Source organism: Trematomus bernacchii, unplaced genomic scaffold, assembly GCF_902827165.1.
Source record: "Trematomus bernacchii unplaced genomic scaffold, fTreBer1.1, whole genome shotgun sequence".
NCBI lineage: Eukaryota > Metazoa > Chordata > Actinopteri > Perciformes > Nototheniidae > Trematomus > Trematomus bernacchii.
In genome coordinates this window covers 4,555,905-4,573,426 of record NW_022987839.1, presented here as the reverse complement: position 1 = coordinate 4,573,426, position 17,522 = coordinate 4,555,905, and the positions used below count along the sequence as shown (strand labels likewise).

The window sequence follows — 17,522 nt, the reverse complement described above, 5'->3', positions numbered from 1 at the left end:
TGAAAAGAAAGCTTGCCTATATAGGGATCAATAAAGTATCACATCAAAGGAAGTGCTAATCAGACTTCTTACTCTCCTTTTAGAAAAAGATGGCACATAGAGACATTTAAACAGCGTCTGAGGATGGATGCCGTCCAAGCCTCAGAGAGCATGCTGGGAGGTTTTTACAAGGTTCAGCTCAAGTATTGTCTTTGCCAACGCTTTGATCGAGCAAATGGAGCTCAGTGTGACAGTCTGGCAGGGTAATTGGGCTGATATTGCCAGTACACAAATGTACATGTGTGAAAACACACTCATAGCTGCGCACATACACGGTGACTAGTGCTGATGTTTGTCTTGCTTTCTTGTGTCTTTTCCCCTAGAATAATGTGCATTATGCAGAGGGGGAGTTGCATTTTTCGAAACTATTTTGCAGGAAAACACAAATATAATTTCCCCCTGTTGATATGTCAACCTTACACAGTGCATCGAACAAACCCTGTAATTGGCCCCTAGGGAATTGATCACAAAACACACATTTCATTGCAAAGAGTTTATTTATGAATCAGACTGCAGTATCATACAACAGTAGCACAATCATATGACTATGGATTATGCTCATATTTATAGATACAAAGATAAAGGCATGTCTTAAAATGAAAAAAAATGAATGAGTTCTCTTCTGATTTACTCTAAAAATAGCTTTTAAATACTTGGCATAGTTTTGTAAATTAAATTATGAAACATAATGTTTGCCCACTGTATTTACTATTGGAGTACCAAATGCAAATATACTTTGTGAAAAACATTTTTTTTCCTCCTTTCTCTTGCATTTCATGCAAGGAAGAAAAAAAGATGTCAGTGAGTACAAAAAGCACTTAAATCTCATATGAAAATAGAAAATATTACAAGTGTGCATAATTACTTCATGTTGCACATAACCTGCAGTACAAAAAGTCAAATGACACTGTTCAAGTGTACCTGACATGCCAATTATTTGGGGGGGCGTATGTACTGAAATAGGTATTTAAATGTCATTAGGGGCAGTTTACACACAAGACCGGGGCAAAGCCTTTCAGTCTTCAAAATGAATTGAAAATGAGATGTGACCGTAATTATGGGCGTGTCAGCTTTTCCTCCCTGTGATGCTGACTTTAAGCCTGTCTTGAAACACTGAATCTTATCCTGTACTTTTTTTTAAATTATGCTTTTTGAGTTATTTGAAGATCACAGTTTTGATTCAATGTTCCCTTCAGATTAACGCCATGAAGAGCAGAAACTATCCTCAATGCTACCGTACCTCTCCCACCAGAGGGATGGCAGAACAGCAAGTTGTGTGTAAAAACCTAAGGTATGAAACAGTGCTTAGTAGGTTAATATTTGGCATTGCCTGGAGTATAATGTAATGCACACATAATAAGGCGACATGATTATTCCAAATTTACAAGAAATGTTTGAAATACTAAGACAAAGTTCTGAGTTGATAAAATGCTACAACTGTAAAATGCTACATAACAATTAAGTGGTACTCGGTGAGTGATTAAACAGTGATGGTTTACTACAAATCTGTTGATACGTTACACCAATGCAGCACTGCTGTTGTAGGAAAAACCACATAACTGCAAACTTTTATCATTAAGAATATTTTTTTAAATCATTGTTTTAAGTTTTACATTTTGATTTTAAATTCATTTGAAAAACCCTGTATTTAGAAAAAAAAACGATTTTCATACTTTTGCAAATGTATGGTTTTAGCCAAAAAATAGCATACTGCATTGTATCCTTTTAGTGCAATAAGTGTTAGGGACGGCAGAACATTTTACACAACATGAACACGCTGTAGAATAAACGTAATAATGGAGGAAGTTGAGAGGAGGGAAAGAAGGAAGGGAGGGAGGAAAATAAAAAAAATCCCAATTTTATTTCTAAACTTGTTTTTGAAGAACCAACAACAGAACGATACATGATTTGGATTGGAAGACATACAAAGACAAAAAGAAGACACAGGTCATGTCTGACCACCAACAGAGGAGTTACAGCTGATATGGATTGATGAATTAAATATCACAAGGAGCGTCCGACATTGACTCTGTTAGCGTATGAAAAAGCACTATCAAATAAGAAATCATGGCACATTCAAAAAGTTTCCATCACGTCAACACCGTCAATGATGAACCCTATCGCTCACTGGAACCGAATCGTGTGATCAAGGCACACCACAGGGCCATCCCTTCTCATATCACTTCGATTTTAAAGCACTAGAAAAGTATGTATACTCTCAGTATAATACTATACAGACATATGATACCTTGATCTTGATATATGTGTTGAGAAATCAAATGTCATGGTTAAATACAAAATATCTCTTAAAATATTTAAAATATACTTTATTTTGTACATTATGCAAACTGATTAACAATTCGATGATAAAAAAAAAAACTTTTCCGTGAAATGTTGTCTCTTTGCGATACAGATGTATGAACATAGATATATATCATGAAGTAAAGCACCCACCCCCTGTTATACCCTGACACGACTCCATATCCCTGTAATATGATTTCAAATGACACACATCAAAACTCCTGACAATGGGTCCTACAGGTAGCTCCACTACACCACTGAGCTGTTTGTACAACAATATTGCTCTACCTATCTTTTTTTGTTTCTCTATTTCCCTATATCCATCTTTAAAGTTTATCAAATTCACCTACCAACACTTAAACTCAATCTGTGCCTTTATTGCTTCCTGAAATTACCTGGAAAGGGAGCTATTCATGGGATTGATCAGAGGACTACCGCACATCTAAAGAAGGCAACTCTCCCCCTCCAGCTTAAAACCAATTCAATGTATAATAGGTCACTGGTCTATCATCTCATGTGGTGTAGAGTCACTCTTCATTGAAGAGCTTCATGGGTTATGGTTGCAGTGTGTACAAAAGCAATGAGACAGGGCACAATGTCGTCACATTTTAAGAAAAGAAAGGCTGACTGATCTCGTCTAAAATCAAAACAGTTCTTGAGCCAGAGACAGTGATGTCCAGTTCTAAAACAGCTGTCGCCTCACCACGACAATCAGATACGCAGTTTATTTTGGTGTAGTTTAAATGCAACAGAAAAGGTTGGGACAATAACCCTTCTATGTCTACGTTAGATTAAACATAAACGCTTACATTCATATCCTTAATAGTTCTCCCGTAAACAAACAAGATTCGTTCAGTATGCAAAAAATGTCTCAACTGTATTCACTATGGACATTTTATAAGTTCTAGTATGCACGACAGAATTGCATAATGTCTGCCAATGAGAAAAGCATAGGGAGAAGAGAATAGAAAGGACAAGCCGCTACAAGAAGACTAACTAGTAGAAACCCTATAAGAGGATGGGTTTGGGGATGGAGGACAGATGGGGTAGTGGGAAGTCAGTTTGGGAAAGGCTGGGTAGGGATTCGTAGTGGAAGTTGCCCCACAAGTTAAAGGGGCACCTCCCTTTGGCAGTGGAACAGCACTCTTAGTAGTCAACGCAGCGCCGAGGGTGAGGGTGTACACAATGCTCTTGTCGGACAAGAAGGCCATTTCAGTGTCAAGATGAGATGAAGGCATTCTAGTAGGCAGCCAGGTCACAGTGTTGGAGCTAAAAAACCTCAGATCAAGATGATGGACGCAGTCTTTCTACTCTGTCTCCGCTCGGCTGGGATCATGGGGTTCTGGGACATAAAGAAGAACAATATTTATTCACAAACACTATATTTTTATCTAAACCTAATATTGTATTTTATTTCATATCAGCTGTAAGATTAGAAAGGTGCAAATAATTCCCCTTTTGACATAATTCTGTTTATTTCAGTTCCATACATTTCAATGTATAATGGATTCAAATTCACTGGTTGCCACTTGCACCGTCTTTGGGCAATGACACCATCTTGTGGAGATGTCTTTAACAGCAAAGCTGCATAATGCTGTTGTAATTTCAAGAGAGAAAGAGGGATTTTTAATATGTATCTTCATCTGTACGTAATAGTCAAATGTTTGTATTTGTCAAATGTTCTTTTTGACCTTTGTCAAGCAGCTTTGTCTTGGCTGTTTGTCTGTTGCTTTGTTTGTAGATTGAGAACAACAACAAAAACACATTCATGTTTGTTCACAGAGTTATTTGGCCATTAAAGCTAATTCTGATTCTAATAAACATTCTGATTTTCAACGCAAACAATTTGTTTTACTGACACATTAGTTTGAATGGATGTATTTCATTCCCTTATGGTTAAGTCTGCAGTCAGCCTGAAGCATGCATACAGTGAAACGAACACATATTTTAAATAATTGCATTGGTATTTTCTTTTCTCTTTTTCAAACTACTGGGTTTGTATGGATAAAAAACCACATGGGAAATAATTTTATTTTTATTTTATGTAAACCTTGTACATTTCTGAAGTTTTCAAGACCTCTTAACTCGACTGATTCATTCTCACAAGTTCCCCAAAGTAAAATGTCCTCAAATGTATTCATCTTACCTGAGAGAGATGACTCCTGCTCATCTTGCAACACTGTCTCCTCAGAGACCTGCGGTGAATGGGTGACCTCTTGATCTTGATCATTCTCCTCGTCTCTCTGAGGACCAGGCTGGGGCTCCTCCTCTGGTTCGTCCTTGCCCTCCCCTTCTGCCTCCGCCTCCCCAGAGTCAGTACTCCTGATGCTGAGCCGCCTCATACGATACATGACGTCCACCTCCCTCATCCAACCCATGCGCTCCACTGCCGCGCGACCTGGAGAAACAGCCAGCTTGGTCTGCAACGCCTCCATTCGCTGGGCGGGGCCCTTGCTCCTCCGTTCCCCCTCCAAGCTAAGAGACAGCCTGCGGTCTAGGTTTGGAGGAACTGAAAGTGGCAGTCTATCTGGCGGGAACTCCGGTAACCCGGGGTGATCTCGCCCCAAATGAGTCCGTAAAACAAGTCTATGCTCTGGACCAGCAAATGGCTTCTTTTCTTGCTCCTGCTTGTTATCAGGCATTGCACTGTCTTGTCCCTCACTTTCACTTTTCACTTCTTCCGTCTGTTTGTCTGCGCTACCCTCAGGTGTTTCTCCTGTATTGGCTTCCTTCTCTGCTAATTCTACTTCCTTAGTTACTGTTTCACTAACACTCTGTTCCGCTGTGACTTGGGGGTCTTGTGGCACATCAGTAGCTAATATTGTGGATGTGCTCTCCTCTGTAGCTCCGTTTGCTGGTTTTCTCTCAACAGGATTATCTGCACACAAATCCTCCTGGTTTTCTGCCTGAGCATCGTCTCCTTTGTCACCCCCTCCTACATGTTCCTCTGTCATTGAATTCTGATCCCTTGTTCCAGCACATAGGTCAGACCCTGACTGATTTAAACTTGAATCATTTGGCTCCTCTGTTTTAACACCCTCTGCCGGACTCTCTAATGCAGCGCGGTGTGGTGGACTGCCATTTTGATTGGTCGAGCTGTCCGAGCTGTTCTCCTCGTGAAGGGGAGGCAATGGGCCCAGTCTCATTTGATTCTCAAGTTCTCTTTTACAAATAGGGCACTCCTCCTCTGATTCACCTCTAAGATCTTGAAGAGTCTCTGCGTCATTAGATTTAAAATTGCCTGCGGACGCTTTATTGCCATCCGCCGGGTCTCTAGAGGGACGCAAAGTCTGGCATATGTCCTCATAATCCGGAGGACTAGTGAGCGTAGAGGCATCCTGCATGGGCTGTCTATCTGCCCATGGCATCTCAGCTGCTGCTGTGTTTGTCATTGGACTGAAGTCACAAAGTGGTGTCTCAATAGGCTCATCTGGCAGGTCTAGTTTTACTGTCCTGCCATCGTTGCTCCGTCTGCGCGAAAGATGTGTAATAACCCTGTATTCTCTGAAGCCTGTCTCCCGGGGAGGGACGGGGAGCTCCTCCCGAAGCTGCTTGCTGAAGGTTACTGACTTTGTAGCAGGCCTGGAGAAGGCGCTCTTGACTTCCCTGTATTCTGGGTCAACAGACCAGCTTACTGCACTGCGCCTAAGGCTGCTGGGCTTGTTGAGAGGTTCTGATGTCAACCGGATTTTGATACGCTCAGGAATTTGAACAGAACCATCTGGGACTTTATTGCTGGCAGTGCCTAGCTCCAAGATGTCTTTGTAGGCCTCGTTGAGGTCCTCTATGCACTTATCAACGCTGGGCTGTTTGCTGCTCTGCTGCTGCTGTTGATCCTGGACTTCTTTTTTGATGGTCTCCAGCTCTTTGACAGCATCCCATGGACGCTGGACGATGGGTTTCAACAGGAATGGTTCGAATGCTTCCTGCCCACTGTTTTCTGCTGGTTTGGGCTCCTCCACATTTCCTGAGGGTGGTACTGCTGGCTGCTGAGCTGTGCTCTTGTTCAGCTGGTTGGAGAAGGTGGCGGTCAGGGAGAAGGCGCTGTTGCTCGACAGTTTCAGGCTCTTCACTCCCTTAATAGGAAAAGTGAACGCAGTGCCCACTGCACTGCTGCTATCAGTAGGGACTTCAGAGTCGGGAGCGACAGGGTCTTTTTGTGCTTCGTTGTTTTCAGGGGCAGGTTTTTCGGCCTCTGGGCTAGTTTGTGTCTCCTGGTCTCGATACTGGTTTGCAGGCCAGGTTCCCGACAGTTTCATCTCCTTGTAATGGTTTATCTTAGGGGGTCTACAGGGTACTCTTTTAAACATTTTGCTGCTCGCTCTACTGCTTGTTTTGCTGCTACCTATGCTACCAGTTAGTGCTTGCAGCTCAGCTTCAGCTGAAGATGTGCTTTGGAGACTTTGGTTAGTTAAATGGCCAGTTTTGTTGTCACTAGGACTGTCTGCTGGATCTGGTGACTTTTCATTGTTGTTATTCTGATCACGGATTGTCCCAGTAAGCTGCGGGGTAACGGGTACAGACACTAAACAAAAAATGGTCTCACTTAGTCTCTTTTTAAGATTCTTGGTTTTGTCTTTTTCTGGTGGCTCAGGTTGTTCCACCTTCTTCACTTCTGTCACAGTTTCAGAGACAACCTGTTCAGCTGGCTTGCAAGGGGGAGGTGGTGGTTTACCCAAAATAGATGAAGGAAAAAACTGACTACGGTTTTGTTCAGGTCCTACACTGTCACTTTTTTTGTTTAATCCCCTGTTGCACCATCGATTACTGCTGTCGTTGTCATTGGGAGCTGTTTTGCGGCTTTCGGTATTGGGAGCTGACCCCTGTTGGGGAGGAAAGGCACTTTCATGTGTAGATTGTCCTAAAATCTTAGCGGAAGGAACCTCTTTGTTGATGTTACGGATCTTGTCTGAGTCGGTGAGAGAACTTCCGCTAGGCCCTCCTGAGATTTGATTCAGTCTTGGGTCTTCAGTGGGTAATTGACTGGCATGACTTAGTTGTTCTTCAGGTCCAGAATATAGCTGTTTACGAAAGGTCGCAGCACGATCTCTGTAATGTTCCAGCCATGAACCTGCCTGTCTGTAAAACCACCTTCCAGGATCTGAGCTGGGCATCTGCAGAGCTTCTGCTCTCCATCTAAGGTTTGCCATGTCATTGCGGTTCATTGAATGTGACCTTGGGGGTGGGCCTCTTCTATAAGATGGGGGTGGGATGTAGCCAGGGGGCTCCATTCCAGTGATGGCAGAGTGTTGTGCGTAATAGTCTTGTCTCAGATCCCCACTCCTTGGATAGTAGATAGGCCTCTCTTTTTGTTTGGCACCCTGTTCTATAGCAAGCATTTCTGCGCTACCCCTATTCTGCTGGTGAGTCTCATATGACGGAGGCTTTAAAGGCCTGCTGAACCTGGGCTTTGGTAAAAGTGCAACATGGCTGCTTGGCCCAGCATTCCTACCCCACCGGTCCCTGACAACAGCACCACTATAGATATACCTACTATAGGGCCCAGAGAAGACAGTGCTGCTTATCCTCTGTCTGTCAGGTAGGCTAGGTCTGGATGGAATGAGCTCTCTGCTGGCAATTCTATCAGGTGACAACACTCTTGGGAGAGACTGAGACTTTGCCTTTGTTCTGGGGTGAAAAAAGCCCTCAGGTGTCCTCAGGCGGTAATGGTCATGAGCCCACCTGTCCCCGTCCCCCTCTGACAGCTGCCTTCCCAGGCCCACAGCAGGCCTCCACTCCTCTGTACCGAGGCTCTGGCACTTCCTCTCCCCGGTCACTCTCAGCTGACCAGGGGCTGCGTCCAGGTCCCTCAGCCAGGAAATCTCCTCCCATAGCTGCTGCGCCTGCCTCTCGGCTCTGTGTTCTTCTGCTGCTATCAGGGCCTGTGGCCTCCAAGCACCAGCAGAGGCCCTCAGCTCCCTGCCATCAGCATAGTCCAGGAGGATGCTGAAGTCCTGGCCTCGCCTCCGCCAGTAGGAAACATCCCTCTCTTCATGGCTCAGCGGCTCTGAATAAGTCAAACTGGGAACATCGTAGAACCTATAAAGACAGAAAAGTCCAGTGTGAATGAGAATAAATATCACAGACTCTGAATCTAGGATAACATTAGGAAACAGTGAACCTTTTTATGGGTGTTACAAGATAAACGATATCTAATACAGAGACAAACAAAGAAAACTATCTTAAACATAATATTTTGGATATGATTGACAGTTTGGTAGTTTAAAAGAAACAACAAAAATGCACTATGTGCAATGAACAATATTTTCAAAAGCAACATGAATCTAAATTACTTTTATCTCCGCTTTAAGGTAAAATCATAAAACAATACCACCGTTTTGAGATTGGATAATGGTCTCAAGTCACAATGATGTGTTTTGGTCCTGGCAGTATTGGCTTTTCAACGCAACTTAATCAACGAGAGCCAGCACATATGAGACAGAAGTGCTTAAGTCAGCTGCTCCCAAGTCCCTCGAAGAAACCATGAAATTGTGATGCTCCTGCAATATGGTCTGCATATTAAATTGTGCTGACCTTTTCTCTGGAGCTGGACATCTGGACAGCGACTTTGGCTTTTAAAAAGAATCTAACAAAACATCCCATTACCTAAACTGACACCATAGCAACCTCGATTCCTCCTATTACCAATACATATGACTCCAACTGTACCCTTTAAGGAAATACAGTATGACCAACCAATAATCATTAAACCTTCAAGCAGTATGCTTCACTATGTCACATTAAAACATAGAGGGGAAAAATCACAAAATGAGGGCCTTTTTCATTCTAAGGTGAATATATAATATCCTAAACAGTAACCTAGTTGTTAAAATGCCGTCTGAATTTAACATAAAATGGCAAGTGTGTGACGGTTCAAATCAGCGGTTCCACTGTAGTGTGATAAAGCAATGCTGCCTGGAGATCATTTTAGTCGTGGTTCCAAATGTACCTCTGAGGTGCAGGATATTGCTGTAATGCACTTTGCATTGCCAAAACCATTATCTTAGAAATAGCATACTAAATCATAACAGATTGAGTCTAAAAAACACTACTTTTCTTCTTAAAAAAAGGGTAATTTTGTTAAATGATGCTGTAGTTCTTGTTTTGGAATTTTCTCGAACCGTTATTGTCTTGCTGTGGTGGAACGGCACTGCAGAGTGAAGTAGAAGAATATATATATCCATCCGTCCATATATCCACTTCTGTAGGTTAACTGTCATATCAAAGCAGGTTTTAAGTCACCCGGATGACAGTCAGTTATAATGGAACAAAGGGAGTTTGAAATCCCTGTTGAAATCCCAATGTAACCGTCATTAAATAAATCAAACATTGTGTTTTCCCAAGCTATTAGATTCATATTTATGATACAGCCACACTATCCATGATTTGCAGGAAGCAGTTACTGCAGAAAATATAACCATTAAATATACCAAAATATAAGTTTCTTAAATATACAGTACTAAAGAATATAATAGTTCTGAAAAGGAATAACAATCCACTTTAAGAGCCTCATCTCATATCTGCATTGCACTGTGATAGTCACTGTACTCATTCATTTAAGCAGCAGAGTCAATGGATCATCCTCAGCAGCATATGCTACTGTATGGCTGAGGGGAGCCGCGCTGTGCACACTTGCCCAGCAACATGCTTACATCACAGAGCACGTGCTGGGCGTGATTCAGTGTGCCAGTGTTTACAGTGGAGTGATTACGCGCCTGTCTTGAGGCATGTTCAGTCCTCCTCAGTTTGCTCACTGTCTGGTGCTGCTGTTTACATCTGCCTGCCTGGAAGACGCTGTAGAGACGATACCAGCGCATGGGTGTTCTCCACAGAGACGCAAGCCACCTCTGTGTGCCGGCATGTAAACAACTTAAACGAGCGCAAAGGCACCTTTCATAATTCCTCATATCCCGGCATAAGAGATGTCAGTGGTGCTGCTGCAGCCACAGTGTTCTGCAGCTCTGGAAGGAGGGGAAAGGGAAGAGGAGGGGAAAGAAAACCCTGCGCAGTGCAGACTCAGTTTTGCATGCAATACCAAAGGGCCCCAGTGAGAAGGAGGGGAGAGGGAGAAAAGGTAAGGTAAAGGGTGTGGGGGATCGAAAAAGGGAGGAAAGGAAAAGAAAAAGCACTCACCCACTATCTGTGGCGAGAGAATCACCCAAGGGCTGAGCGTCACCTAGGATACCAATTCCAAGTTCCTTTCTCCTCAGGATCCTTTCCCCGCTCTCGATGTCCGTGGCGGGGTAGCCCTTCACCAGCGCCTGCCTGCTGCCATAGATACCCGTGATAGATGGCCCCCGCTCCGCCTCGTACCCGTTCAGCGTCCCCCGGCCAGCCCGGTTGTCCACGAGTTCACGCTGGCAATCAGCAGGGCGCTTGTCATAAGGCGTGGCAGACGGAGGGCCGCTCTTGGGCAATTTATATCCGTGCGAAATGAGGAGGTCCTCCACACTGTACATGGTGGTGTCTCTCTCTCACTTCTGGGCAGGAGGGCAAAGGTGGGTGTGTTGCCTTATGCGCAGTGCTGCTGGTGGGAGCTGGAGCACGGTTGCTCGGCAGAGGCCATCACTAAGGGGAGGACAGGGGAGGGAAGAGGTAACATGTGAACAGATTATTTCAGCACGCGCCTAAATGCAGGATGTGCCATTTTCAACACGCTAGCAGATGTCTGACATACAGATGTTTGTGATACCTTTCCAGATGTGCACATGTGTGTCAGCATGTGTTAAGTTGAAAGCTCAGTTAGTTAGTACAACATGGGATAAACAAAACAGACTTTTGTTAACTCTGGAAGGTACTAGTAAAGTTTAAACTGCAGATGTTTTTATTTTTACAATGCAGTCGTTGCTCTCGTATAACATGGACAGTTCTTTTTGACATCCGGCTACACCCTTCCTTCCTTCCATAGACATTTGATCATCTTTCCAAATTGTCTAAAGCCATTGTGTAATGTAAGAATTGCTAAATTGAGACTTCCCGTCCATTAAACCTCTCTCTACATAATGATTTATCTACGCTTTTGTCTGGGATAAATGTCGAAGCAGGTTCTAGGTGGAACATTCTTCATCAGTCAATACAATCACAGGTATTGTTCTCCAGACACGCAGAGCAGCAGTTGGACAGCTGCACTAATCTTTGCATGTACACAATCTTCTTATAGACACAAATAAATGTGCATGGTAACAGGAACTACAAAGTAAAGACCTCTCCGTGTGTGTGTCAGAGACGTTTAGGGTGATCTCCTCCGGTATTTTGCATCATATATTTGAGATAACTTAATACAGCGGCAAACATTCTGTAAGCCCAGAGGGGGAAATTGAACATCCAATATAAATGACTGCACATAATGTATACTGCCCCCTTGTCTCTGTGCAGCGTGACACTGTACGTGGTGTGAGCTCCTTAGTCGCCTGTAATTCTTCTGTCCAAAAGCCATCATGAAAAGATATGGTACATTTATTACATGTAATTAAAGGGATTCAGCTGAGTCGTCAAATCCAGTCCAACTTGCAGGGTTGACAAAAAAATAAAGTGAACACAATATTAATGAGAAAAAGGACTTAAAATAAAGTGAAGTGGATGCTTTTGTTAAAGAAATAGGAAAAACTAATTTGTGTAAGATCAATCTTATTAAGACAGTTACTATTTCATTTTATATTGTGACACAATCCTAACTTCTAGAAATGTATAATCACCATTGTATTGAAGTTATTGAAAATGTTATATCTCTGTACAAGTACCTTGTGAAGGGGTACATCATATTATATGTATCTACTAATCTTATGTTTGACTTAGTTAACCAAACCCAGCCATAACAAAAGTCCACCACACCGTGCGAAGATGAACTAAAAATGTAAGATACAAATTCATCTTTGGGGATTTTAGCACATCCCTCAGACTGTCTTCACAGTTTTTAAGATCTAAATAATGCAAATTACATTAAAAAGAATTGCCTTATCTGTGTTTTTTAGCATTGCAAGTATCATTTAATTAATGTAATGATTAATCTGCCAATTATTATTAGTTTACTGATTCATTGTTTGGTTTGTGAAGGGTCAGAAAGAAGTGAAAAATGCTATAAATATTTCCAAAAGCCCAAGGTATTTTGATCACGTTGCTTGTTTTGACTTTCAGTTTACCCTCACAGAATACAGAAAGCAGCACATTTCTAATTCAAAGGTAGAAATACAGCATTTTGCAAAATTACTTTAACAATGAATCTAACATCAAAATAGTTGATGCATCAACTTATTGTGTAATTGACTATTTATTGCAGCTCTTACTTTAATGCAACAAGTAGGTTAGAGTAAATAAGGAAGTTGTTTTTTGGCTGCATGAATGTTTTTTTTGTTAGTTAGTCTTTTCTCCTAAGTTCCTCTGCTGTGTGCACTTGTTTGTGTGAGCACTTGTTTGTGTGAGCACTTGTTTGTGTGAGCACTTGTTTGTGTGAGCATGTGATTGTGTGTGAGCATGTGATTGTGTGTGAGCATGTGATTGTGTGTGAGCATGTGATTGTGTGAGCATGTGATTGTGTGAGCATGTGATTGTGTGTGAGCATGTGATGTGTGTGAGCATGTGATTGTGTGAGCATGTGATTGTGTGTGAGCATGTGATTGTGTGTGAGCATGTGATTGTGTGTGAGCATGTGATTGTGTGTGAGCATGTGATTGTGTGTGAGCATGTGATTGTGTGAGCATGTGATTGTGTGAGCATGTGATTGTGTGTGAGCATGTGATTGTGTGTGAGCATGTGATTGTGTGAGCATGTGATTGTGTGTGAGCATGTGATTGTGTGTGAGCATGTGATTGTGTGTGAGCATGTGATTGTGTGTGAGCATGTGATTGTGTGTGAGCATGTGATTGTGTGTGAGCATGTGATTGTGTGAGCATGTGATTGTGTGTGAGCATGTGATTGTGTGTGAGCATGTGATTGTGTGAGCATGTGATTGTGTGAGCATGTGATTGTGTGAGCATGTGATTGTGTGAGCATGTGAATGCAGAAGCAGCCCTGTCTGATATATTAATTAGTGGCTTTAACAGTGTGTCCTGCCTGGAGATGACAGCGGATGGCTTATAAAACAGTAACACGGTGATCAAAGGCTTTGCATACATTAGCATTCTGGCGAATCATGTTTGGACTTGAAAAGTGACTCGCTGTTCATTTTCCATTATGAAGGTGTCACTGTTGAATCAAAGACGTGACCGTTAAAGTAGAACTACAAACATGTGCTCACTATAAGATGCCAACACTGTTCACAGCAAACAGCTTTATTTATTTTCCTGCCTGAAACGACATCTCTGTTATCTTCAAATCACAGATTACAGTTTAAATCAGGGCTGGAGGTCATGAGGGAGAAGTAATTAATATCTAATACGAAAGATATCAAACACTGAAAACGTTTTATAGTACACACTTCTCTCGAGGATTCCCAGAGGAAAGCACCTGTTGTGCAAATGCACTGTTTTTATAAGCTTATATGAGACTTGCTTTTGTCCCTTTTTCATGTTTTTATTTGACCCTGTAAGCTATTAAAAAGCATTATCTGTTATTTTCTATGTAATTGTAAATACGTTTGATAATGCAATGTATTCAAATTATATTGATTTTTGAAATATCATTTCAAAAATCATAAGTTTTGTTTTTGCTAAAATCAACAAATACAAATGTCTTCTAAATCTTTACAACATATTCAATATTAATAGTATTAAACAGTAGCCGGACTAGCGCTGCATCTATCAATTCATTGTATTATCGATTTATTGGCCAATTATTTTCACAAGTAATGATTTATAATTTAGTATGACAATGTGTATTTATTTATTTTAAGTAGTGAAAATGCACATTATAACTTCTCAGAGACCAAAATGATATCCTTACACTGCTTGTTTTGTTGCTTTATTCCAAAACTGAAGCATTTTTCATTTAATATAATATCAGAAAAAGACAAGCAGAGAAGGCATAGCAAGAACCAACAAATATTTGACTTTTTGGCTTTGAAATGTGTTTAAAATTGAAAGTTAAATTCTCTGGTTACATAGTCAAATGTTCCAAAAATCGAAGAAATATGTCAATAAAGTTATTATTATTTTATTTCAATGATGAAAAGGACAGTATAAAAAGGACAAATTCACTCAGCTGATTTTGAAATATCCCCACCTTTTCTCTTGACCTTAAGTTGACCTTAACATTTCTCACTCCCATAACTTTATCCAATGTGCAGTGAAGAGTTGCGTCCGGCCTGTGAGCTGATCTCATGCTGTATGATTCACTGTAACACTTCACATGTAGCCTCAGGATAATTAATATACTATCCAGATGTAAAAGACTCAGCAGAAAATCTCCATCCTGACACCACACTGTGTGTAACCACATGTTCAAGGACAGCACATGTGAAGAAGGATTGACCAACTCATGAATGCCGTTCATTGACTATAGGCCTAAGCAAAGATCACATTAAAAATCAGCATGTTGGAAGCAGGGCGTCTGATGTTTCATGTTTAAGTCCTCCAACTATTTCTGGCTCTTCAAGTGGAGTGAATACTCAGAGTGGAAAATGCAGCAAAAATCAACTCAAGGGCTTCTTGAATTAGCCAAATCCAAAAAGCAGTCATAACCCTTAAAGAAGGAGTCGTATTGGAAAAGTAACTTCCTTTATCAGTTTTATCAGAGGGAACCAGAGTGAACCAGACACGCAGTGGCCCTTTTTGACAAGGTCACAGCTTCAAATGATTGCAGTGGAAATATAGCACATGAGCCTTTTTTTGCATAGCAACAACAAAAGTAGCATTAATAATTGCAACACAACCAGATTTCCACATGCACATTATTATATATAGAGGGATATGATGGTTGTGTGTGTGTTTGGAGAAGTAACAATAACGTCAGCTGTTGTAAAAAGTTGCTGTGAGGTAATTCATTAGTGGATATTTACTGCTGTTGGAGTGTGTGTTAGATCCATTTTTATGTGAGGAGCTAACTTTCCTGTGCTGGCCTTAAAACTTCCACTTGGAGCTTAGATTTATTTTAAACTTTGAACTTTACATTTTGAACTGAGAAGGGAGGCTCCCCAGTGTGCAGCCAGGCCTGGCAGACTGCATGCACAGGTAGTGGCCACTGTAACACATCAGCACTAGCAGCAGCACCACCCTAACTGCCAAGGGAGTGTACCTACATCTTACCTAGTGACAGTGATAACACAGCACAGACCAGGCTTATCATTAAACTGCTTATTCAAACACATATAAATCTCCAGTTCAGCAAATTAAAAACACTTTCCTGATTCTCCTCAAAAACATCCTCCTCAAAATCATTCCCCCTGGAAGATAACTTGCTGTATGAATGAATAATGATTTGCAATAGATCCGTTAGTATCATAACACATAGCTATCAATAATACATGTGGAAATATCTGTCCATGCATAGAGACAGTATGACCTACTATAGCCATCCTATAGCCTGCTGCAGTGTTATATGGCACAGCCTGCATAAAATTGACTGCTATGAAATGATTTTTTTTTTTTTGTGTGCAAATCAGCTCCCAATACCTGCTTCGCCCAGTACAGCAGCGCCTACCAGAAATAACCCTCCACCTGCACGCAGTGTAAGTTGAAAATATAGTCAGCGGTCATGTTTTGACGAAAAGCCGCTTTGGCCAAATCATCACCTCGTTGCAAGATGTTCCCCAGAAATGCACGCAGCGCAGCGGCGGCGCGGATCTGTCGAAGGGCGAACATTTTGAGGTGTGTGCAAGTTGACGCGCGGTTAACGAGGAGGCTTTTGCAGATGCATCTTCACTGAGTGTTTACCTAGACCCTGCGCTACAGTGGAGGCTACGTGAGCCTCCAAAAAAAAAAAAGCACACAGCAACCCCTCCCTAGAATTAAGACAGTGCAGGCAGAGCGGGGAAAACAGCATGCAGAAATATGGCATAACATTGCAAAACGGAAAAGGGCGTAGCGGCGGAGAGACGCATACCTGGTGAGATGCTTGGCGCGGCCGTCGCAGTTCCCCTGCGCCCAGCTTTAGCTGCTGAGACTGAGCACTGCACACAGCCAGCGGAGCATGCCGATTGGTAGGCAGAGACGCGCTGGTTGCTGGCTGCCTGATGGGCTCTCCTCACTACAGCTGAGGTGGGGTGGGCTCCTCACATGCAGAGAGAGGGATGTCAGAATGGTCTCTTCCAAACTGTTTCCCCTAACTTTGCTTTTTTTTCATAGCAACAGTCATTTTTTCCCCTTTTCAATCTTGCATATTGACTTGAATGATTACGAGCGACATATGGACCAGTTATTTCTATGTCTTGTATCTCAACATCTGGAACACATGTTGGGTACGTTTAAACCTGAGGAACACGCCTTATGTGTTTCTACAAGAAGAGGCAATCACTGCTTGTACTCATTTTTCCCAACAAAAAACCCTCCATGTTCCAGTCACAGATTTCCGTATTAACGCCCATGCGTCTCTTCCCCATCCTGTTAAGTTTGAGATGTGCAGTATGTGAGCAGCACCGCGCCCTTGGTGATGTTGATGACTCGTCACTGTGTGTGTCCCCCCTCCCATCCAATGCCAAGACAGCTTGGCTAATTGAATGTGCTGGGTTCAGGCCTTCCTGTGCCAACTGTGACATGCTGCACTCTGAGGGATCCCTCAATTTTGAGGAGTGACGGGGCAACGCACACGTCCCAAAGATCTACTCACTGATGACGAGGTGCTAAAGCCTGACCTCAGGGGTCCTGCAGACACCATGTTAGCCTTCCACTTTTACTGTTATTAGGGAAGGGCTTTAATTTACATGCAAACACGTGTGGGAGCTGCCCTTCGGATGTCCAGTGACTCCTGGTTACTGAGCAGTTCATCAAGTTGGTCCCCATCATGGATTATTGAATGATTTAGGACTCTTCCATGCTCTGCCAATAGGAAATGATAATGCTTTTGTCCTGTTTGACAAAGCACATTAAATATGTTGAGTGTTCCCAAGTAGCCAAAATGCCTTGACCTATCAGAGTGGTGCAGTGATGATGTGTTTTGTAGGACAATCTATAAGTTACCAACGCAAGGGTTACCTCTGAAAAAGCTATGTGATTATTCCATTGGATTTCGGTTTATTGCAGAAAATAAGATCTTTGGCAAACACTTGTTTATGATACTTACACATTTTGTTCAAAAGGATTATCTCCACATAT

The 17,522-nt window shown here is 42.1% G+C and overlaps 1 protein-coding gene across 1 annotated transcript; it reads right to left on the bottom strand.

The window, feature by feature from the left end:
* Positions 1–1,405: 1,405 nt before the first annotated feature.
* On the bottom strand, positions 1,406–6,599 carry LOC117500107. Its single transcript, XM_034152807.1, has 2 exons — positions 4,487–6,599; positions 1,406–3,682 (listed from the first exon to the last, which is right to left on the bottom strand). The coding sequence occupies exons 1-2, from the start codon at positions 6,597–6,599 to the stop codon at positions 3,648–3,650; spliced, it is 2,148 nt and encodes a 715-aa protein (XP_034008698.1). The 3' UTR covers positions 1,406–3,647.
* Positions 6,600–17,522: the final 10,923 nt, after the last annotated feature.

Bases quoted from the DNA above. Each gene is read 5' to 3' on its own strand.
- LOC117500107 (XM_034152807.1), bottom strand. From the start codon at position 6,599: ATGAAACTGTCGGGAACCTGGCCTGCAAACCAGTATCGAGACCAGGAG. The intron at 3,683-4,486 runs GTAAGATGAATA...TTTATGTCCCAG, and splicing joins GCAGGAGTCATCTCTCTCAG to AACCCCATGATCCCAGCCGA.